At 37.6% G+C, this 24539-nt stretch overlaps 3 protein-coding genes and 3 non-coding genes across 6 annotated transcripts; all 6 read left to right on the forward strand.

The window, feature by feature from the left end:
• The first annotated feature begins 411 nt into the window (after positions 1–411).
• Positions 412–4629, forward strand: LOC117617441 (transketolase, chloroplastic). Its single transcript, XM_034346817.1, has 7 exons — positions 412–1081; positions 1603–1693; positions 1834–1939; positions 2029–2311; positions 2645–2793; positions 2878–3031; positions 3318–4629. The coding sequence occupies exons 1-7, from the start codon at positions 566–568 to the stop codon at positions 4275–4277; spliced, it is 2259 nt and encodes a 752-aa protein (XP_034202708.1). The 5' UTR covers positions 412–565; the 3' UTR covers positions 4278–4629.
• Positions 4630–7172: 2543 nt separating this feature from the next.
• On the forward strand, positions 7173–11725 carry LOC117617218 (3-phosphoshikimate 1-carboxyvinyltransferase 2). Its single transcript, XM_034346508.1, has 8 exons — positions 7173–7689; positions 8202–8446; positions 8659–8812; positions 9441–9655; positions 9737–9854; positions 10068–10275; positions 11082–11143; positions 11249–11725. Exons 1-8 carry the CDS (start codon positions 7336–7338, stop codon positions 11465–11467), a joined length of 1575 nt encoding a protein of 524 aa, XP_034202399.1. The 5' UTR covers positions 7173–7335; the 3' UTR covers positions 11468–11725.
• A 3376-nt stretch (positions 11726–15101) lies between these two features.
• Positions 15102–17475, forward strand: LOC117617219 (UDP-glucuronate 4-epimerase 3). The gene has a single exon (XM_034346510.1). It carries the CDS (start codon positions 15781–15783, stop codon positions 17086–17088), a length of 1308 nt encoding a protein of 435 aa, XP_034202401.1. The 5' UTR covers positions 15102–15780; the 3' UTR covers positions 17089–17475.
• A 2884-nt stretch (positions 17476–20359) lies between these two features.
• On the forward strand, positions 20360–20479 carry LOC117620405. Its single transcript, XR_004584746.1, has one exon. It is a non-coding gene; the product is annotated as a U5 spliceosomal RNA (small nuclear RNA).
• Positions 20480–21298: 819 nt separating this feature from the next.
• LOC117620412 lies at positions 21299–21417 on the forward strand. The gene has a single exon (XR_004584751.1). It is a non-coding gene; the product is annotated as a U5 spliceosomal RNA (small nuclear RNA).
• Positions 21418–22703: 1286 nt separating this feature from the next.
• On the forward strand, positions 22704–22822 carry LOC117620413. Its single transcript, XR_004584752.1, has one exon. It is a non-coding gene; the product is annotated as a U5 spliceosomal RNA (small nuclear RNA).
• The last annotated feature ends 1717 nt before the right edge of the window (positions 22823–24539 follow it).

Genomic DNA, 24539 nt, shown 5'->3' on the forward strand with positions numbered 1-24539 from the left:
TACAAAAATTTATATTTTTACTACGCAAGGGTTCACGAAAAATACGATTCATCATCCCGTGAAATATTTAACCTACTTACACAATTCTTGTACATAAAAAGTGTTACAAAAGAGATAGCCATCGAACAAACCAAGGTGGTACATGAATGTACTAAGGTGGGAGCAATCATCAACAAATAAATAAATAAATACACAAAGCAAAACTCAAAAAATACAAATAATTTCACCCCACCAAAAGTTAGAAGGAAAAAAAAAACAAAAATAAATAAACAAATATGGTCTCAATTTTTGTTTAGATAGTGGGAAAAAATGGAAGGCAGAGCGTTTCCTAATTCCTACCCTCAGTCAACGGCCGAGATTGGATATGTGCTGAATCTAACGGTCAGCTCATCTCTCTACCTGTCCTCTTGTGCAGACGAGAGGCTCAAAGCCCAGCTCTCCCATGCGATAAAACCAAAGAGCCTCAAACGGTATCACAGGCTCTCACAAAGTCTCTCTCTCTCTCACTCTCTGTCTCTCTGTCTCTCTCTCTCTCAGCCATAGCCAGAACCACAGAGTAAAAGCCATGACCTCGTCTACATCTGTGACTCTGTCTCAAGCCCTTTTGGCTCGCGCCATTTCTCACCATGGCTCGAGCTCAACCTCAGACCGGGTCTCTCTCTCTGCAGCCCTCACTCTACCAACTTTCTCCGGTCTCAAATCCACTTCATCGTCGCCATCATCGTCGTCTTCGACGTCATCCAAGCTCTCTCGGTTCCAGCGCCGCCGTCTAGGCGCGAACAGGCCGGTCCGGGCCGCCGCCGTCGAGACTCTGGACAAGACCACAGAGACCTCTTTGGTCGAGAAGTCGGTCAACACGATCCGATTCTTGGCCATTGATGCTGTAGAGAAGGCCAATTCGGGTCACCCCGGTTTGCCCATGGGCTGTGCTCCAATGGGTCATATTTTGTACGATGAGATCATGAGGTACAACCCCAAGAACCCGTACTGGTTCAACCGTGACCGGTTCGTGTTGTCTGCTGGACACGGGTGTATGTTGCAATACGCTTTGCTTCACCTTGCTGGATATGACAGTGTCAAGGTGGGTTTTTTTCTGGGTTGTATGTCTGTTGTTTGTTTGAGTTGAAAATGAATTTGGGTTTTATGTATGCGGATTGTATTTTGGTGTTTTGGTGGAGAATTAGGACATTGGTGGAAAAATGTTTTAGGTTTGAGCTTAATTTTCTGATATCCTTTTCTTTTTGTTCTCTCTCAACACACACTAGATTTGATTCGGCTGTTTATTTGGTAAATTCATGTGTTTGAACATATGCATGTTTGTCTGGTGAGGTTTTATGATTACGTTGCTTTTCTGTTTTTATGAAAACAGGTGTAAAGACACTTGCTCATTGGTTTGTTCAATTGTTCTTAACCAAATTTTGAAGTGGCATTTACTTCTGTTTGTACTTTTGGGATATGGGTGCCTTTTGTTTTATTAACCCAGTAATCCACTTATAAATTAATCTATCACTATTGTTAACTTTGCTAATGATTCATTCGTTCTCATATAATTGACTGAACATTGGGTATGACCTTATGATTTGAATTTGGATAAATGAGTAGGAAGAAGACTTGAAAGGCTTCCGTCAATGGGGAAGCAAGACCCCTGGACATCCTGAGAACTTTGAGACACCTGGTGTTGAAGTCACAACTGGTTAGATTCTCTCTTCGATTTTCTCTTACTTATTGAAGTACTTATGAGTTTGTAGGTTAATTGATTACTCTTTTTAGAAGGGAAAAAAAAAAATCATTAGCTTTAGATGGTTTTCTTAACATTTTCATCATTTTATGCAGGTCCTTTGGGGCAAGGCATTGCAAATGCTGTTGGTTTGGCCCTTGCTGAGAAGCACTTGGCTGCACGTTACAACAAGCCAGACAGTGAGATCGTTGACCACTACACGTAAAATAACTACCTTGACGTTTGAACTCGTTTTTATCCCTTCCACTCTTTGATTTTTGCTTAGCGGTATAGGTGTTGTTTCACTGCAGATATGTTATATTGGGTGATGGTTGTCAAATGGAGGGTATTTCAAACGAAGCTGCTTCTCTTGCGGGGCATTGGGGACTTGGGAAGCTGATAGCCTTCTATGATGATAACCATATTTCCATTGATGGAGACACTGAGATTGCATTCACTGAGAGTGTTGATACCCGTTTTGAGGGTCTTGGGTGGCACGTTATCTGGGTGAAGAATGGAAACACTGGGTATGATGAGATTCGAGCTGCCATCAAGGAAGCAAAGGCTGTCACAGATAGACCCACTTTGATAAAGGTCAGATATGTGCTGCATTCTTTTCAGATTGTTGAATGTTGAATATAGTACACTTAGATGTGATTTGAAGAAAAAAACCATTATCTATGAACTTTTATATTTGTCACTTATTTATTGGAAAAGGTCTAATAGTTGTGGTAATTGTATAATAGCTCAAACAGCTTTGTCGTTAAATCTTAGTAAGAGGGCAAGCTACATAATTTTTTGGTATAAATGCCTATTTTTGGAGTTCAAAGGGAATTTGATATGACATTTCCACAACATGTCTTTTTTTCTTAGTTCATTTTGATTTGATATTAGTCAATGTCATATTGAACTTTTGCATCTTTGCAGGTGACAACAACCATTGGTTTTGGATCTCCAAACAAAGCAAACTCATACAGTGTTCATGGTGCTGCATTGGGTGCCAAGGAAGTGGATGCTACCCGGAAGAACCTTGGATGGCCATATGAGCCTTTCCATGTACCAGAGGATGTTAAAAGGTAAGGACCACCCCAGTAAATTTCTATTGTTTTAATCAGTCCACTAGCATTAATTACAGATCATCTTGTTTGTTTCTATCTTAGTCATTGGAGTCGCCATACCGCTGAGGGTTCTGCTCTTGAAGCTGAATGGAATGCCAAGTTTGCTGAATATGAGAAGAAGTACAAGGAGGAAGCTGCAGAGCTGAAGTCCATCATTTCGGGTGAGCTACCAGCTGGTTGGGAAAAAGCACTTCCGGTGAGTAGAGCTCTACCTTTAATTGCTCTTTTTATCTTTAAGAACCTATTTAGTTATTTAACATGCGGGCTACTTGGCAATGAGCGCAAAAACATTGGCGCAAGCATTCTGAATGGCATTGGTATCATGTCTTGGCTTCTTTTGGGTCCCTGCACCTTAACTTAGTCTCAGAATTGGCCAGGCCTACTTTGCAGATTCTGTGATAAACCATTTTGTATATTAATGTAGCTAGTTAGGAGTGGATATGAAAGTCATCTTATGAGGTCTACTGTTTGCAATTTTCCAGACTTACACTCCAGAGAGCCCAGCTGATGCTACCCGAAATTTATCTCAAGCAAACCTAAATGCCCTTGCGAAGGTTCTCCCTGGTCTTCTTGGTGGAAGTGCAGACCTTGCTTCTTCCAACATGACTTTGCTAAAAAGTTTTGGAGACTTCCAGAAGACTACCCCGGAAGAACGCAATGTTAGGTTTGGTGTTAGGGAGCATGGGATGGGAGCCATCTGCAATGGGATTGCCCTTCACAGCCCTGGCCTCATTCCATACTGTGCCACTTTCTTTGTTTTCACGGACTACATGAGAGCTGCCATAAGGATCTCTGCCTTGTCAGAGGCTGGAGTTATCTATGTTATGACCCATGATTCAATTGGGCTTGGAGAAGATGGACCAACCCATCAACCAGTAGAGCACTTGGCAAGTTTCCGGGCAATGCCCAACATTTTGATGCTCCGCCCAGCTGATGGGAATGAGACTGCTGGGGCATACAGGGTTGCAGTCCTTAACAGGAAGAGGCCATCTATCCTCGCCCTCTCTCGCCAAAAGCTGCCCAATCTTCCTGGGACTTCCATTGAGGGAGTCGAGAAGGGTGGTTACATTATATCAGACAACTCTTCAGGTAACAAGCCAGATGTCATTTTGATTGCAACTGGCTCCGAGTTGGAAATTGTTTTCAAAGCTGGTGAGGAACTCAGAAAGGAAGGGAAGGCTGTTAGAGTTGTCTCCTTTGTTTCTTGGGAACTCTTTGATGACCAATCAGATGCCTACAAGGAAAGTGTTTTGCCGGCTGCAGTAACAGCAAGAGTTAGCATTGAAGCTGGATCAACATTTGGGTGGCAAAAGCTTGTTGGAAGCAAAGGAAAGGCTATTGGAATTGATCATTTTGGGGCAAGTGCACCAGCTGGAAAAATATACAAGGAGTTTGGCCTTACCGTCGAGGCAGTTATTGCAGCAGCAAAAGAAGTTAGCTAGGCAACTTGTTATTTAGCAAATTTGGTTTTGGTTGGAGATCAAGGTAAGAGGCCATATTCTTGTGATTTGTTTCACAGTATGGTCTCTTTTGTTTTAATAAAATATTATTTTCCGTTTGTTGCTTATAATTCTTCAGGGAAGCAACATGGATCAAAAGAGAGGGTAGGGTATGAGAATGCTCTTCTTGTATTTTGTAACAACTCTTGGACCTGTCTTGAGTTTTGTAATGCTAATGCTCTCTGGTTAATCAATGAGTTTCACTTTCTCCATCATTTTCTTCACTTTGTAACACAGAAACTATTTGGGATTGTCTATTTTGTAATAAGAAGGGCAGCTTTACACTTGGAATAAATATTGTAACTGTTATTTTTCAGATAAATAAAGTAGGGCAATCCATTTGTGTGTTCCCTCCATAAAAGTGGTTTTGTATGTATTCTAATTTCTAAAATGAATTGGATTTGGATAATGGACATTGATTTCAAGCCATTCAAAAGAGAGTAGGGCAATCCATTTGTGTGATGACCTTCCAGGTTATGGCAACCACCTTATGTGTAAGAAATTTGGCATGCCATAGCCATGGGGTCCACATGTGGGTAATGAAGGGCAAATGCTGACCCTTAAGTTTGTGGTTGTTGAAGCTGCTGTCCTCACCCTCACCTATCCATATTGTTGTCTTCTACCACCAAAAATTCATTGATATGATATAATGATATGCAAGTATGGCTGGATGTTAGCAGAACAGAGGTTGGTATTTCCTTCCCTCAAATATCTTTCTTTGGAATTGACAGTGAAGTTTGGTGCTGGTAATGGGACCCAATTTACAAAAATATTATAATTATAATTTAACCTAAAATATTGTTTAGAGAATTACAGCATATTCAGCATACTGAGCATATTCTTTTATTATATCTCTCTACTTTGATTTGTTTTGAGCATATTATATCCCAATTTACAAAAAGGAAAATAATGACCTCAAATTTCCATATCATTATTTTGAAAGTGAGAATTAATTTGGTGAGTTTTGGAATATACTATGCACAATGTATTATATTCCTTTTCAACCAGGCATCTCCCCACAACACTGACAAATGAAAAGTACCATTAGAGTAAGATGCACATGTGCATGCATGAGATTTGTCACCTAAATCTCTTATCTACCAATTGACCAACACACATCATTTTGATTCAATGTGATTGTTTTTGAAGGGAGGGTGGAAAATAAAATAGTCACAGAAAGGATCAACACAGGCCAACCCAAAATGACTCTGGGGAAAGCCCATTTTTTCAGATTTGGGAAGAACATGGAAACAACAGAAGTTCTTGAGCACACCAGAGAAATTAGTACAAGGAGGAAAAGGTTTAATGAACTTTGTTAGTTTTCAATGAGTTAATCTTTGTTTAATATTTTCCAATAAGAGAGCAATTGAAAGGTTGTTTTCCACATGCTTAAGCGATAAAACATGTGTACATGTGTTGGTTTTTCAATTACTCCTGTGTAAACATGCTCTTTTTTGTTTGTTTGTTTTGTTGTTGTTTTTCATGTGCAACAACATGTTGCAGACGAATTTAATGAGCAGTGTGCAGGCTCACATGTGAGACGACCCATCTTCTAAATAGTGGCCCATATCTACTTCCTCGATTCTCAAGGCCCACTTTTTCATGTAACGGGAGTTTTTTTTTTTTTTTTCTCCTTTAAAATTAGTAATTTAAATTTAGAGTTTGAGAACCTCTTCTAATATAGGGGAGAGAAGTACAGCAAGTTCTCATATTTAGGGTTAGAACTTGTAGATCCAATGCGATTCTGTATAGAGAAGAACTGAAAGAGAGAGGTGATGACTCGTGGGATCCAGATGAAGGAAAGCAAAAGGAAAGCAAAAAAAAAAAATTTGTGAAATAAGGCAAAAACAATTTTAGGGTTAGAGTTTCTTAGCAAATGTGGGACAAGATGGAAAGGATAGCCCCGGGAAAAGGGGATGAAAAGAATGACTTAAGTCTCTGTATGCTTGTGTTTTATTTTGGACATTGTCACACTGCTGGGTTGCTTCATGCAAATCACAAAATAATTCATTTAAAATATATATAAAAATGTGTATGTGTGTCAAATTATGATTGGTAGAAAGTTAGGGATTTCTACTTTTCAGGGGAATGAGGCAAATATTTTCCCTTTTTATAGGACCTCATGAATAGGGCATTGTTCGAGTTTACTTCTTAGGTCAAAATAGTCCATATCAAGATAAGGCATGAGCCAAACAAATATAGTCCAATCTCTTTGGTTCGCATCTATTAAGTATTAACCATACTTAGCATGATATGTGCTCTAGTTTGTGCCTCTAAATTAATTGAATATATGACTTTCGTCTATATGGATAAATACTGTTAAATACTTAATTTACAAAATTACAAATTCTTTGCCCGTAAATTTTAACTTTTTAAAGGCAACAAAAAGGAAAAAAATGATATATGGAATGGAGAGTGATTAATGAATTTCTGTTGTTGGATCATCAAGTGGTTGGTATGGTCACATGATGGCTAATTAGAGCTCCAACTCTTTTAGAAATTTTTTTTTTTCCTGACTATAGAAAATGAATAATGACGTGGATCTCCTGATAAGGGGGTTGGTGGGAGATAGTGACACTCACTCTATATTTCCCATTCGCAGCAAAACGTGAGCAAGCCCTACCAACCCAATTAGTGAACAAATACTCCAAAAACCCCTCTAAATCTTTTTCTTCCTAGAAAAGACAGAGTACACCATTTCAAAGCACAAGGTACAACCCTTCAAAGCACAAAGGCAAGTAGCTAACATTTTGAATATACAAATTTCCCCACATGGGAAAATAGAACTTCCTCATTTATATTTCAAATTTCTGGTGTCAGAATTGATTGGTAAATGGTAGAGAGAGAGTCCATCAATCCCCACCTACCACCGCTCCCACCAAAAACCCAACTTTCCATTCCGCCAAGCACCCATTATAGAGAGAGAGAAAGTGAGACAACTCTTAAAAGAGAGTTTGAGAGAGAGAGAGAGAGAGAGAGAGAGAGAGAGAGAGAGAGCGAGATGGCCCAAGTGAGCAAAATCTGTAGCAATGGAGCTCAAAGCATCAATCTTTTGCCCAACGTTTCCAAACCCCAAATACCCAAATCTTCAAATTTACTCTCATTGAAGTCACAGTTTTCGGGATCCTCAAATTCTTTGAGTATGAAGCTGAAAAATGGGTTTGTGGGTACTTGTACGGTCGACAAAGTCAGTGTTGGTCCGCTTAGAGTTTCAGCTTCAGTTGCCAAAACAGAGAAGCCGTCGACAGTTCCAGAGATTGTGTTGCAGCCCATCAAAGAAATCTCGGGCACCATAAAGTTGCCGGGTTCCAAGTCGTTGTCGAATCGGATTCTGCTTCTTGCTGCTCTATCTGAGGTATAAAAAAGATTGTCTTTATTAGCTGATTTGAATTTGATATAAGCCTGATAAAGTGTGCTTGGGATTGGTAAGCTTTGTTTGGTTGTTGAAAAGATGTGGGAAAGAAATTAAAGCAATTTTTGTAGATTTTGATAATTGGGTTTATCCATTCTTTCACTAATTTAGTTTTCAATTACATTACGGATTAGAAAAGGATTCTGTCTTGTTGATAAGTAGATTGAATATTTTGTGGTTTGGAATCTGAAATGTACTTGGGGTAACTAATAAAACTGGAATGAGATCAGATATGTTTCTGTCGACTAATTAATTGTATTAGAATGTGGTTCTGTTTGGTGGATCGGAAACTCTTGAAAGCAAATTGATTTGTTGGAACAGTATTATCCAAGTTATCCTATTAGAGAGAACAAATTCTGTTGTTCCATAGAGTGATTGATGATACTTCCTTTTGCTTCATACATTTTATTTTCAAGATTTCTTTACATAACTCTTGTTTTCATGCTATTATTCAGGGAACAACTGTTGTAGACAACTTGTTAGATAGTGATGATATTCATTATATGCTTGGTGCATTGAAAACCCTTGGGCTCAATGTGGAAGAGGACAAGGCAAACAAGCGAGCAGTTGTGGAGGGTTGTGGTGGTCAGTTTCCTTTGGGTAATGAATCAGGAGATGAGGTGCAACTTTTCCTAGGAAATGCTGGTACAGCAATGAGGCCATTGACGGCTGCAGTTGTTGCTGCTGGTGGACATTCTAGGTTCGTCTGATTTCCATATTAAACTAAAATTGTGATCCTGACCCCTTGGATGGATATTTTTCCCCCCAACATTTTACATGACAGAACAATTTTCTGTTAAATACTTACATATTTATTGTAATTCAGCATCCTTGAAATCTGTTTTTATAGTAATTCGCTACAAACTAGTATCATATTTTAAATGACTTTCGTGTACTATTAAAAATGGTCAGGTATGTGCTGGATGGGGTGCCCCGAATGAGGGAGAGACCAATTGGAGATTTGGTTGCTGGTCTTAAGCAGCTTGGTGCAGATGTTGATTGTTTTCTCGGAACAAACTGCCCTCCTGTCCGTGTAATTGGAAAGGGAGGCCTTCCAGGGGGAAAGGTATGTTTTGCATCATCTTTTACAGTAATGGTTGTTTAATGTTTTGTTCTTGATCAAATTCATTGTAAACAATAAGATACTATGAAAGTCTGATCAATTATAGTCTCTGAATTTTATTGTGTTATTTGAGAATAAAATATCCGTGTTATTTGAGAATAATAGTCTCTGAGTTTAATGTCCGCATTATTGGAGAATAAAATATCACTCTTGTATGTGTCAAAATATGATTTCTTCTTCCTGAGTCTCTTATGTTTTCTTTTTTGAATTTGCTGAAGCTCTTAAGTTCTTGGGAAGCTGAAGCTCTTTAGTTAAAAAAAAAAACAGAGAACATATGCAATATATAATGTTTTAGTTGCCCAATTATTCATTGGCTTTTTCTAGGGAAGAGAACCCATTTTGATTTCTTGCACTTGGCGGTTTCAAAAAAGAAAAAGAAAAAAGGGGACATAATTTAGTCATTTGTTATATTTGATATATAAACTCTTTGCAGATGTTATCTCATGCTAATTAATAAATCAATAAATATTTTGCAATAGTTTCCTTCTTTTGAACTAAGCCTTTGTAGTGGTAATTCCTGCAGTGTTGATGAAGGTCATCATTTTAATCTATATTTATGTGTTGTTTTCAGGTGAAGCTCTCTGGAGCAATTAGTAGTCAATACTTGACTGCTTTGCTTATGGCAGCGCCTTTGGCTCTTGGAGATGTTGAAGTTGAGATCATTGATAAACTGATTTCCATTCCTTATGTGGAGATGACTTTGAAGTTGATGGAACGATTTGGAGTCACAGTGGAACACAGTGATAGCTGGGATCAGTTTTTTATCCGAGGAGGTCAAAAGTACAAGTACGTCTTATTTATTATATAGCTGGACCAGTTTGTGCAATATGGTTGTGTTGTGTGTAACAAAATGAAAAAATCTATCAGGTCAACTGGAAATGCTTTTGTAGAAGGCGATGCTTCAAGTGCAAGTTACTTTCTAGCAGGTGCTGCTGTCACGGGTGGGACAGTCACAGTTGAAGGCTGCGGAACAAGCAGTTTACAGGTATTTCACAGAGACCAAGATATTTTATTTACTTCTGGTTACTTCCCCACTGTATGCATGATTTCAGATTGGTACAATCTTTAGTATTCTTGGGGCACTCTATTTTTCAATTCATAGTTACAACTATGTCTCGGTGATTTTTGAAAAGTAATTATGAATTACATCTAGAAAATTCTAACAATCTTACATTTTTTTGGTCTTTCATTAATCAAGGGAGATGTAAAATTTGCTGAGGTTCTTGAAAAGATGGGTGCTAAAGTTACCTGGAGAGAGAATAGTGTCACTGTTACAGGACCACAGCGAAATTCTTCCAGAAAACACTTGAAAGCTGTTGATGTCAACATGAACAAAATGCCAGATGTTGCGATGACTCTTGCTGTAGTTGCTCTTTTTGCTGATGGTCCAACTGCCATAAGAGATGGTATGGTGTATTTTAGTTTGTTTAATCGCTTGTGCTTAACATTTTAGTTTTATGTAGACAGTAAAGGTAAGGCATGGGTGGAGTCCATATAGGTCTCAGATTTTCATGTTTCGAAGTAAATAAGCAAAATAGAAAAAAATAACTTAGTGAAACGAAAATAAAGAATCTAAAACTTATGCAGCAGTAATGGAAGCATTATTGTATACTGAAATATAAGGTTCATTGGCACTATACAACAAATTATTTTTTTTTGGGGAAAGCTTTTAGCGACCTTATTTAGTTATTTAGTGAGTTCAATGAATAAAACCTTAGCAATTTTACATGGTGGAGGATCAGCTATCCCTTTTTGTTCTGGAAAACAGCAGTGTATGTAATGCTAATAGAGTCCTAGATATTGGAATTCCCATTTCTTCGGCCTTCCACTTAACAGCTGGTACAAGCACGCTAACACTGAAAAACTACCAGCAGTCGCTACATTGGGGGTGACATCTTTCTTCCTTTAAAATTAACAAATAAATTTCTTGGTAGATGGGATCCCTGTTAACAGATGGAGGCCCCTTGGAGAGAAGAAGATTGAGGGAAAAAAAATATATATATATTTTTCATATAGTTGTTCAAGAAGCGAGAATGATTTTTTTTTTTTTTTTTTTTTTTACAGGTCGAAGCCCTTGTTGATAAGTATATAATTCGAGATTAATCATTTTTCTTATCAAAACAGAATGCTCATGGTTTTAAAACTACTGCATGTTATTCAAAAATTACTTGTGAAAACACCTGCCTTGACTTCTTGAGTTTGTATTCTTCAGTGGCAAGCTGGAGAGTGAAGGAGACAGAAAGGATGATTGCCATTTGCACTGAACTCAGAAAGGTCAGTTGTTAGTGGCTTTCCTTTTACTTGATATTATCATATTCCTACACCTTGTTAAGTATGCCTCCTCTAACATGCTTGTAATTTGTAAACATTATATTTCAGCTGGGAGCAACTGTCGAAGAAGGACCAGATTACTGTGTAATCACACCGCCAGAAAGATTAAATGTGACAGCAATTGACACCTATGATGACCATAGAATGGCCATGGCTTTCTCTCTTGCTGCATGTGGAGATGTTCCAGTCACTATCAATGATCCGGGTTGTACCAGAAAAACTTTCCCTGATTACTTTGAAGTCCTTGGGAAGTTTACCAAGCATTGAACAGCTACTATAAGTACTCATATGTAGATAGGGAGAGAGAGAGAGAGAGAGAGAGGAATCATCCTTGTGCCTCTACAACCAAGCAAGTGCAGATGGAAGCCACCCATTTTTATTCTCTTTATTGCCTTGTAATTTTGGATGATTATATTTGCAAGTTGAGCTCACTATTGTTCCAAATATTGTGATCTTATTTTACTCAATAATAGTGTATTAGTGATTTGGTTCTTGGATCTTCTTTGTACCTTTCTTTTGGACAAACTCTCACATTTGTTTATGTAACTCTGAACTATTTGTCTACTCAAGAGTAGTGAATTAGTGATTTGGTTCTGGGATCTTCTTCTAATTAACAACTAAAACTGAAACTAGTAGTGATCAGTGATCACCTTAATGTGGGCTCACATCTTTCTTCCTATAAAATGAACAAAGCAATCTACCGATCTTGGCGAGAGAATTTTATTTTTCAAATAGTTGTTAGAAGTTAGGTTGAATGTTTTCCAGCTTGAAGCCCTTGATATAATTCAACTATTAATCTTTTGCTTGTCTGAACAAAGTGCTCGTGATTTTATTAATCCTGCATGTTTCAAAAACCACAAGTGAAATTTTTCTTGAGTTTGTATTCTTTAGTGTCAAGCTGGAGAGTGAAGGAGAAAGAAAGGATGATTGCCACTTGCTTTTGCACAGAACATAGTCTCTACTGCCTTTCCTTGCACTTGATATTCCTACACCTTAATACATATGCCTTCTCTAACATGTGCGGGCATAATATTTCAGATGGGAGCAACAGCTGCAGAAGGACCAGGTTACTGTGTAATCACACCGCCAGAGAAACTAAACGTGACAACGATAGACACGTACGATGACCACAGAATGGCCATGGCTTTCTCTCGTGCTGCCTGTGGAGATGTTCCAGTTAAGGATCCTGGTTGTCCCAGTAAAACATTCCCTGACTACGTTGAAGTTCTTGGGAGGTTTACCAAGTATTGAACAGCTATTATATAGACATTTATAACCAAAGCAATGCAGATGGAAGCAACACTTTTTTATTCTCTGTATTGGCTTGTAATTTTGGATCACTACTTTTGCAAGTTGAGCTCATTATTGTTTCTAAGATTGTGATCTTATTCTACTCAACAATAGTGAAAATTGGTGATTTGGTTCTTGGATCTGCAGACCCTTTTTTCTTTGTACCTTTCTATGGGACAAATTCCATCACATATGTTATGAAACTCTAAACTATTAGTTCATCCCAAAAGCACTTTTTGTTTGTCATTGCATTGGTTTCTAGCAGCACCGTCCTGGATCTACTATACTATGAGAATAGCCATGAGTGCTATATACTTTATTAGTAAACTACAAGTTGTGTAGATTTAATCACGTGTCCATGTCCAGCTTAGATTAACTTGCAGGGCATGGAACATGATGCCAGGATATTAAATAAAAGGCTACCAAGACATGTTCCCCTGTCTTTTTTGTATCAGATTCACATGGAGATGGTGATAGCAGAGTAAAATTTATGTTTTCAATAACATACATAACAGCCAATGCATCTTCAGGATCAACTGTACTTAAAAATGCAGTATTCTTGGTATCTGCTACATTATAATCAACTTGTTCTATTAAATGGAAAATAGTCCGCTCATACCTCGTAAGGAATAAATTATCGTGTGAAATTGAAACACGATGCATGTGTCAAACTATAATTTATAAGTGAGAAAGAATGACTTCTTATTGAAAATGAACTAAACAATGAAAAGTTGAGTAAATTGGGAAAGGGGGGAAGGCTTTATTCTAATGAGGAGTAAAAGATGAATTTAAAAAATGGGATAATCTTATTCCTAGTGGCAGTAGCCAAGATAAAAGGCAGATAAAAAGGGGTTGGAAAGACCAAAATTAGTTTTAATCTTTATGGTCAGAATTCCAAAATGTAAGAGCATTATAGATGGCTGCACCAGTTGATGTATATCATAAATGTATTGGAGTATGTTGTAGGGAACGTGGGCCACAGGTGTAGGTGTGATTTCTTCAGCATTACTCTTCATTTTGAGTTGAGGGGGCAATTGCCAATTAGCTTTTTAATGAAGTAATGCAGTTTGGGCTTCTTATCCTGCAATTATATTACATTTGCAACTACCCACATGATCCTAGTCTGCCAATAAATTGCAGTATAAGATACCAAATAAGACTTCTTGGAAAGATGCTTTTGCCTTCATTTCAAGTAAGTTTTGCATTATAAGTACTGTCTCCCATAGCCTTTAAATCATGGTTGTATAGTTAAAAAGAGGAAATTATTGTGACATACATACTGTAACACAAAAACGTAGTATTACTAATTGACGGATTATGTAAAATATTGGTGGTCGATGAATTTTAACTTTAAGATATGATATCAATAAATATACAAGTGTTGTAATATGAGTGGATTAATTACATCACGGAGCTGATGGTACAGTCTCAGCTAAACATGATGACAGAAGGATGAAAATGATCAACCTTTATATAGAAAGGCTTCTTGCCAGATCAAGATGTAATTGCATGTAATAAGGTTGAACAATCACAGATGACAATCACGGTCTGCTTATGATGGAATTGTAAGCTCACCTACCACCTAATAAAAAATTAAGAAAACAAATGTAAAGCCAAAATTGAAATACAAATTCCAATCATTATGATCATTATGCGTTGCATTTGTCAACATAATCATGATCAGCTTATTCATCTAAGGGGGGGAAAAAAGACATTAATTATAGTCTTGGACAATTTTGTAGACGAAATGGTATGCAGACCTTAATAATAGCTTTCACTAATAGAAAATATAAAATACTCAAAAGTTTTCGACACTTGTAATCGCATAATAGTGCAGTGTATTTATGATATAATTCAATCAACTCATTTTTTTATATATAAAAAAATGGGGAATCGATCATTTCATCTTAGTCATTGAATGTAATGTGAAATATGAAATATGTGAGGCATGTAGATAGTTTGATTTGATCAATGAAATGTAAAAGCTCAAAAAATTGACACATAACATGTTATTTTTTGATGTTCAAATTGAGATGTTCAATGTCAAAGTTCAAACAATCGAGCTGTTCAAGTTTTTCGAACTTTTTTTAGTACTAATTGATGTAACATAACATGTTCTTCTTTGATTTATCATATATATATATAAACTATAATATGTTATTATTTATAAAACTACAATTATAGCAATTAATGTATTCTAAATCTCTATTATGAGATAATTGCAATTCTCAATCCCTACATTTCTCACATAGGAAATGCTAGCAAACTTCTCTCGAGAAGGAGAATGTTGCTAATATTTCTCTTCTCACATATTTCGACGGTAATAAATTTGAAAAAAAAGTCAAAATCTCAAGTAAGCAAAAAAAAAAAAAAGAGTCAAAAATGTCATCCACACCATCTCCAACAAACCACATCCCTACGCCTCCTCAAATCCCAAACTTAATTATAACTCCAACCCAAATATAGAGAACTCTCTCACACAAAATATCCAAAAATAAATATCCCAAAATAAATGGGGCAAAAATTTAGAGGTGTTCACAACCAATCAAATGAAAATCTTATAGCTTGAAATTGGGTAAACCATTACTTCCTCCTTGCATTCCTGCATCTCCATTAAAAACACTGTTTGAATTTAACAGCCACAACAAAAAACAATATTTGAATTTACTTTTTTTTTATCAAACAAACAAGCTTTGATTGTTTTCCTGTTCAAAGCAGAAATGAAACCAAAAGTTATCAACAAAAAAATGACACCAAAATTAGCTTTTCTTTGATGCTTAAAACTACCATCAATTTAACAGATTTAATTAAGTTGTACAGTTATTTGTCTTCTTGATCTTCTTTACTGCCCCCATTTCAATAAATATTACAGTTCTTTGTCTTCTCCATCTCCATCACTATTTCTTCCTCTCTCCTCTCTCTCTCTCTCTCTAAACAGTGATTAACCAAAATAAAAGCTTTGAACTTTCTTTTTTACTCTTTCTGCATAGACCTATAAACCCAAAAGGAGAGACGCCACTGCCACCAACAACAACCCATCTCTCCAAGAAACCAGAAGATTCCCATTATCAATCAGAACATGAAAAAGAGCTAAAAAGATAAAAAGAAGAACACCAACCAAAGCCCCTCACTTTTCTTATCTTCAACACCACCACCACCACCACCATCCCCACCACAGGAAATTTCAAGGTACCCAGTTCCTCAAACCCTAAACCTGAACCAAATCCCAAACTTCCCAGTCAGAATTCACCGAACCAAGAACTGGGTTTTGTCCACATTTTCCATAGAAAATGTCCCAGCTCAAGCACCTTGACAACAGTCCTCCAACTCCAGGAAAGTTCAAGATGGACAAGTCTCCTTACATTCACAGGCTTCGTTGGCACGGCTCTCTTGCCAAGCTCACATTTTGGTCTTTTATCTTCTTGGGCTTGATCTTGATCTTCTTCTTCCGGTCACCGTCGTCCAATTCTCTACCGTCCGATCCCTCTCGCCGTTCTCTCAGAACCTACAATTGGGGTGGACCCGCCTGGGAAAAACGGGTCAGGTCCTCGGCCCGAGTTCGGTCCCGCCACGGAATGTCGGTTCTGGTCACCGGGGCGGCCGGGTTTGTCGGGACCCACGTCTCTGCGGCGCTCAAACGCCGAGGAGACGGCGTGCTTGGTCTGGACTGTTTCAATGACTACTATGACCCTTCATTGAAGAGAGCTCGCCAAGCGCTTTTGGAGCGGTCTGGGGTGTTCATTGTGGAAGGCGACATCAATGACTCTGTTTTGTTGAGCAAGCTTTTCGAGGTTGTGGCGTTTACCCATGTGATGCATTTGGCTGCTCAAGCTGGTGTGAGGTATGCCATGGAAAACCCTGGCTCATATGTGCATAGTAATATAGCTGGTCTTGTTAATCTTCTTGAAGTTTGTAAAAATGCCAATCCACAACCTGCTATTGTTTGGGCTAGTTCTAGTTCTGTTTATGGACTTAATACTAAGGTACCCTTTTCTGAGAGAGACCGGACTGACCAGCCTGCTAGTCTGTATGCTGCTACCAAGAAGGCTGGTGAAGAAATTGCACACACTTATAATCACATCTATGGCCTTTCCCTTACTGGGTTGAGATTCTTTACGGTTTATGGTCCCTGGGGAAGGCCTGACATGGCCTATTTCTTTTTCACGAGGGATATATTGAAGGGGAAGACCATTCCAATCTTTGAGGCAGCTAATCATGGCACAGTTGCAAGGGATTTTACCTACATTGATGATATTGTGAAAGGCTGCTTGGCGTCATTGGATACTGCTGAGAAGAGTACTGGGAGTGGGGGAAAGAAGAAGGGGCCTGCTCAATTGCGGGTTTTCAATTTAGGGAATACATCACCTGTGCCAGTTTCAGATCTTGTGACCATTTTGGAGAGGCTTTTGAAGGTGAAGGCCAAGAGAAATATAATGAAGTTGCCTCGTAATGGGGATGTTCCGTTCACGCACGCAAACATCAGTTCGGCTCAGAGGGAACTTGGGTATAAGCCCACAACAGATCTGCAGACAGGGTTGAAGAAATTCGTTAGGTGGTACGTCAGCTACTATTCTGGTGGGAAGAAGGCTTCTGGGTGATAAATTCTTTTGATTGTGTGGTAGATCCTTTGAATTCTTGTTCATTATAATTCTTATGATTGTTTTTAACATTTCCGTCATTGCCCCGGGTATCAGTTTTCCATATCTTAATGATGTAATGCCATATGAGGAGGAACCTTGTGACCTACAGTGAAGAAGTTTTGTGGTTGGGAGACATTGTTTTCTGAGCACTCCCATGCTGTATTAAGAGAATACGAGGACCATCTCTTTTTTTTTTTTCTTGGAATGTAATTGTTGGAGCTACGGCGTTGTAGAATTAATGACTGATAGAGCATATGCTAATTGGTGGACATGTATCATTGTCATGCAATTCAATAAAATAGCACACGATAGTTTGGTTCCTTCCTTACTACCATATGAAGTGAATCACAGTTACTTTTGTGTAATACCTTATTTGTTTATCACAAAATTTGTTTTGTATAATCGATGTCCATCGATTCCTTTGCTGCATTTTTATGGATAATCTTGCAGCTGACTTTGTTGCCCTGCACTCTGACCTTTTAGAGCCAGCTTAAGTGTGTCATGTCGCTCATCTGCAAGACTAAGCCTGCATGCCCCTTTGTTGGCTTAGACTTAAGGACAGATCATTCTTGTATGTCAGGTTTGCACTTCAGTTTTCTTTTGCTTCCTGGTTTATATTGTCACTAATACAGATGGCATGTGGGATATGCTCAAATTATATGTTCTTCTAGGATGTTTATTCCTCGTTTGAATCTTCTAGGAATATCTGAAAATTCATTACTAGAGTTTGGTAAGTTATAGATGGAATAAAACTCATTTTTTTGTTTCTTTCTAGTTTCTACATAGAGGAGTGTTTTAGCGTATTCCCCTGAATGAAATAAGAAGCCAAAGAACTTCTAATCATTACTCTGATTAGTATATGGATCTCTCTATCATTTTGTTCTCTCCCAATTTAAGGGTTCTTATTAACTTTTTTTCTGATCTTTTGATGAAAGGCAAATAGTATGGAAGTACTTCAAAAGTGGAAAGTGAAAAACTTCCCAATCAGAGTACCTACAATTCACCACCAATGTAGCAATTTCCGATTTCGGATATACTCAATTTGATATGTACACATCCATTCTGAAATGATAATTTTGGGAATATAAAAATTTGTTTATATATCTTCCTTTTTATCTTCAATTTCCTTTGTTAAAACTTTGCGACTTGACCTTTTTCTTTGCTTCTTCCTCTGATTTTGAAAGACCTTTTCGGCATTATAAGTATCCTAAAACTACCACAAGTAACTTTGTCATTCTTTTCTGAGTCATGTTTCCTTATTAGTGCATGGGATAGTGTTGTCTATTATCTTCGTTTAGTAGTGAGTTATGATAAGGATGATAATTACATAGTTCAAACACCCGGTTGGACTTTTCCAGTATGCAAGTAGGGTAATTAAAGATTGAAAGGTTTTGCATAAGCAGCAGTATGTATAATAGCAGTCCCTGGAAGAAAAGAGTTCCTTTGAATTTCATTACAATTTATTTATTTCCTATAATCATTCTCATGCTCTGCAAATTTTAGATCCAGAAGGCAAGGATTCTCTTGGCTTTGTTAAACTTTTTGCAAATGCTTTCTATATTAGTTTGTATTTAAAGGCTGATAAGTTGCAGGAACATTGAATCATTGAGATTATTTTGCTTTAGGCAGTAAATGATGCTTCAAGAAGTTCGAGAAAGGGTAATATTCTTTTGTCAGATATCTGGCGTATTATGTTATCAAAGCTGTTAATCTGGAGCTAAATTCAACAAGAAACCATCTAGTTGTGTAACATATAACATGTGTTGGGTAAAAGAAAGAAAATATTAAGTTTTGGCAGAACATGCAGAAAAATGATGCTTATTTCTTCAGGACTATGAGGCCAGAGTATACACATTGCCTCCTTTATGTGTCAAGCCTGCTGATTTCTAAAGGTTGTCTTCCTCCTTGTCCCTGACATTTGACATGTAGAATGGAACAAATTGGGAAAGCTTCAAGTGTAAGGAGTTTTCTGCTTATCTGTTTAACATCAAGTTTATTTGTGTGGTTGTGGTTGTTTCGTTTTGTCCGTCTTTATGTGCTTTGGTTGGAGGCCGCCCCCCATTAACAATTGAATTATTTTGATGGCCTGAATCTTGGCTTCCCATTTGGACACTTCTGAGAACTGAATTATTTTGATGCCTGCTTTAACTTGTCAGCAAGCCTGGTAACATGTCAAGAATCCAATGATTTGGCTCCACATGGATTGCTTGAACTGACATCATTTGGATTTTGCTAAATTGAGTCAGTCGCATACGTAGCCGATTGTTATGAGATTCTTTGTGAGAGCCTCAACTAACTGAGTGCGTGAACAACTGATGCTAACATACATTTTGACATGACATTAGCGTAGTTTAAAACTTACAGCATTGTTTGCTTCATCAAGAATCAAACACAATGGTAATCTCATCTTCAATCTCATTATCGCTAAGCTCAAACTCCGGTGCTAATAACCTCCCAAGTGGGCGGTTGTGCAGCTCAAAACTATTGGTTCCTGGCCCCCCAACAATGAGTTGGAAAACAAAAGCAAATAAGTGGAGGCAGGCAGTTTTAGTTATATGCATGGCCCCAAATAAAAGGCCAAGAAGCTATGCAGCTATTACTGCATTTGTACCTTCTCAAATGGTCGCCTACCAAACTTCATTACTGCATTTGCCATGATTTCCTTGCTTGTTTCTCAGAATGAGATGCAACTTATTACATGAATCTCAAAAGATTATGTACTTTTTGTTGGAGGGAAGAATAGGCGGCAAGTTGACCTACCATACTCTCAAGTCTCAAGCGTGTAACATATTTTTTTAATGGGCTTATTACATGAATCTCATGTGTTATACACCATGTCCTCACAAATCTATGACATTGTACAACCATTGTGGAAAATGCATATGGAATTTGATATACATGCGACATAATTGTTAAACACAAATGACTTGGAGAAAGCACCATACGACGTTCTACTCAACCAAAAATGATAATTTAAAAGAACAATAAACATCAAGCAAACCCATATAGCAACTAAACATTTTATAGAGTCCAAAAATAAAACATAAAATTGTTATTGGCAACTTAAACTACTCTTTAAAAATTAGATGCTCACTTATGATTGGGCGGACTAGTGAGGTATTAAGGATGTGCATGCATTGTTGGGGCGTCCCACATCGAAAAGGAGCAAAAGGAGACCTGGCGACAGTGGCATACAAGACGAAACGCCATCAGCTTTGTAAAAGCACGCAGCCGCGCGCTGAGCACAGAGCGAACTATTCTTTCGCCTTTTACTAAAGAATACCGTGTGCTCGCCGCAATTAGCGGCATACGCCAATTTTTTAAAAGAGTTTCTCTTCACAGAGAAGCTCCTACAATGTAGTTTCGAAGTTTTTATATCAACGGTTTTTTTTCTTTCTCATCTCTCATCCACCTTAAATCTGAATATTTTTCAAAATTATTTTTGAAGTCATTTCAATAAAGGCTATATGCAGAGAAGGCTGGGACTTTCCGTTAGTTTCGATTCGATCGGATTATAAAGAACTTTCATTATACACATAAGTACTTTTCTGGCAACTTTTAGATATAAAGCTATGACTAAAGCATCAAGCAGAAACGAGGTAGGCATAAGAAGTCTGTTTCTTGCACTACCATGACGAAGAAATGACAAACTTTACAGAATAATGAAATGACAAAGCACAATAACCAGACCTTCCAATCAAGGGAAGTCCTCTTCAAGTAGCAGACACCGGAAGTAGATTCTATTTCCTTTCGATTTTTAGACCAGCAACTCGTAGTACCTCAAAGAGATTCAGTGCATACTTCCTTTTCCAGTGCACCAACCAAGCAGTGCAGGTTTGGCATCCGCAAGAAACCCTTCAACATATTAGAGAGAGAGAGAGAGAGAGAGTCTTATAGATTAGGCAATTCAGCATTGCTAGTCAAATTGATTAACTAGTAATTTCTGTATGTCACAAAAGTTTGAGAGAAAAACCGCTAGTTCATTGTCGTTAACAATGCAATGTTTTGATTGAAACTTGTGCTTGATGGCCTTAGTATGTGCGACTACCTCAAACCTCAAATGAAAATCATCATCCATTAGCGAAAGTTATCCCACATCGGAAGATAGGTAAAGAGTCCTTGCCAGTATGCGGCTAAAAGGAGACATCATCAACATTGCAAATCACGCAGCCACGCGGTGGATACAGAGAGAACTATTCTTTCGCCTTTTACTAAAGAATACCGTGTGCCCGCCGCAATTAGTGGCATACGCCATTTTTTTGAGGAGTTTCTCTGAACAGAGGAGCTCTTACAATTTAGTTTCCAAGCATGGTAGTTATAACAAGAAAGATGGACTTGCAAGACCTTTCTTCCAATAAAATTGATTTGGTCATTTCAGATTCTCAATAATACTTTCATTCGATATAAGGATATCACCACAACATCAAGTCAAGCTGAACACTGAAAGCCCCAATCTCATTTCCATTGGTAAGGGGAATGGCTAACTACTACCACCAGCTTAACATGTGTTACAAAAAGGATCACTGTTACATCTCATTAAGCTGGGGCAGCCAGCCAACGGGTCAAAAACGAAAAGGAGAAATGGAATGATCCTGGTTCAGAAAGGTAATCGGCTTTCTATCGGGCCACGATTCTATTTTCTCGAACTACTTGACTGGCACAACACCATCAAGTCCTTCAGTCAAGATTACCTTGTTCTCGGAAAAAAAAACAAAACTTCAGGCATAGGAAGTCCTCTATGTTTCCTCAACTTCCTCAATAAAGAATAAAAGGTGCAGTGCCCATGACAAACTTAAAGGAAAAATGTTCAGTTTGATAATGAAAGGCAGCTATATGCAGAAGGCTGGGATGGGACTTTCATAATCAAGAATACTTCTGTTAGTTTCGATTCGATCATCAGACTATAAAGAACTTTCATTATACACATAACTACAGCATCAAGCAGAAACGAAGTAGGCATAAGAAGTCCCCTGTGTTTCTTGCACTACCATGATGAAGAAATGACAAACTGCAAAGAATAATAAACTGACAAAGCACAAGAACCAGACCTTCCAATAAAGGCAAGGCCTCTCCAAATAGCAGACACATAAAGTAGATTCTGTTTCTTTTGATTCTTTCCAGACCGGGAACTAGGAGTACCTCAAAGAGATTCTGTACATACTTCCTTTTCCAGTGCACCACCCAAGCAGTGCAGGTTTGATATCCGCAAGAAACCCTTCAACATCTGAAAGAGAGAGAATCATATAGATTTGGCAATTCAGCATTGCTAGTCAATTTGATTAACAAGTCATTTCTGTATGTCACAAGTCTGAGAGAAAAACCGCTAGATCATTATCGTTAACAATCCAAGTTCACATCGACTTCAGGAGTAAAAGAAGTGTTTATACCAATGTTTTGATTGAAACTTGTGCTTGATGACCTTAGTATGTGATTAATGGAGAATTGGGACTACCTCAAATCTCAAATGAAAATCATCATCCATTATCAAAAGTTATCCCACATTGGAAGATAGAAAAATAGTCCTTGCCTGAATGCGGCTAAAAGGAGACATAATCAACCTGAGCAAAGCACGCAGCCACGCGGTGGACACAGAGCGAACTATTCTTTCGCCTTTTACTAAAGAATACCGTGTGCCCGCAGCAATTAGTGGCATACGCCAGTTTTTTGAGGAGTTTCTCTGAACAGAGGAGCTCTTACAATTTAGTTTCCAAGCATTTCTTTTTAATTGTAGTTGTCTAAACCAAAAAGTTTCGACTCTTTTTTGGCTTCACAGTTGGTAAGAGCTCAAACGTTGTGCTGGCAAAAACCCAAAATCATAACATCATTAACAAGAAAGATGGACTTTCAAGACCTTTCTTCCATTAAAATTGATTTGGTACTTTCATTATATACATAAGATAAGTACTCTTCTATCTAGCAATGTAGATATAATTATATCACAACAAAATCAATTCAAGCTGAACACTGAAAGCCCCAATCTCATTTCCATTTGATAAGGGAATTGCTAACTACTATGATCAGCTTCGCATGTGTTACAAAAAGGATCACTGTTACATCTCATTAAGCTGGGGCAGCCAGCCAACGGGTCAAAAACGAAAAGGAGAAATGGAATGATTGTGTCGCAACCGATCCTGGTTCAGAAAGGTAATCGGCTTTCTATCGGGCCACGATTCTATTTTCTCGAAGTAATTGACTGGCACAGCACCATCAAAACCTTCAGTCAAGATTACCTTGTTCTCTGAAATGTAAAACTTCATTCCCTCTGCAACAAAAATTGAAAATAAACAAAACTTCAGGCATAAGAAGTCCTCTATGTTTCCTCAACTACCTGAATAAAGAATAAAAGGTGGCGTGCTCATGACAAACTTAGAAAACTTTACACTTCGATAATGAAAGGTTTGCAAAACCATACCTTCTAAAGCTTTTCTGACGTCGAGATTGTGGGAACAGAATTAAATCACATCATAGGTCAAATAATTCCTTTCATTTGGGGATTATTTGACCAAATTGGGAATTACTCAACTTAATTGGGAGTTACTCAATTTAATTGGAAGTTACCCAATATTAAATTGAGAATTACCTAATTAAATTGAGAATTGATTTGATTCCTACCCCAATTCCCAATTAAGTGAAGAGTTACCTAATTAAATTAGGAATTGATTTGATACCTACTATAATTAGGGATTTGATTTACCCTAATAAATCAAAATAAATCAAATCCCTAATTAATCAAATCAATTCCAAATTGGGGAGGAATAATTCATTTCCATCTACGGAATTATTCCTCTAAAACCCTAGCCTTCGAGACCACTGTAAAAGGATGGCTACACACAAAGGTTGAGGTACGTCTATATTCCTATTAAAACTCTGCAGAAATTATTTCTCAAAAATCCTAGCCACCTCCTCTCTTTCTATCTCTCACACAAGGCTCCGGCCACTCGGTTTTCCTTGAAACACTGGGAGCATTTTTGCTCACCACTTTAACCTAAGGTGTACTCTCACTACCCTTCCCAGAAGGTGACACATGTCCATGGGTTTAACTATAGTTAATTTTTAATTTTTATTATGTTTGATGACATTATTATGAGAGAGAAACAATGCTTTAATAAGATTTTACCGCTTTACCATTATTCTATTAATTAACTCAACAAACTTTCCACTTTTATATTAATTACCAATTAAGCTAATAACAACCCGAATAATTAGCAACAGTAGAACAGTCATTACTTAAATAAATAAAAATTAACAGTCTTCTACTTCCCATGAATCTGTTGGCATCCCAATCTTAACGAAGGACATGAATTGTTAAATTCGAATTTGGCCTTGATACTCAGAAAACTAAATAAAACAAAGCAATCACCAAAGTATAAAAAAAATTATAATTTTTTTTTAAAAAAAAAAAACAATAC

Source organism: Prunus dulcis, chromosome 2, assembly GCF_902201215.1.
Source record: "Prunus dulcis chromosome 2, ALMONDv2, whole genome shotgun sequence".
NCBI lineage: Eukaryota > Viridiplantae > Streptophyta > Magnoliopsida > Rosales > Rosaceae > Prunus > Prunus dulcis.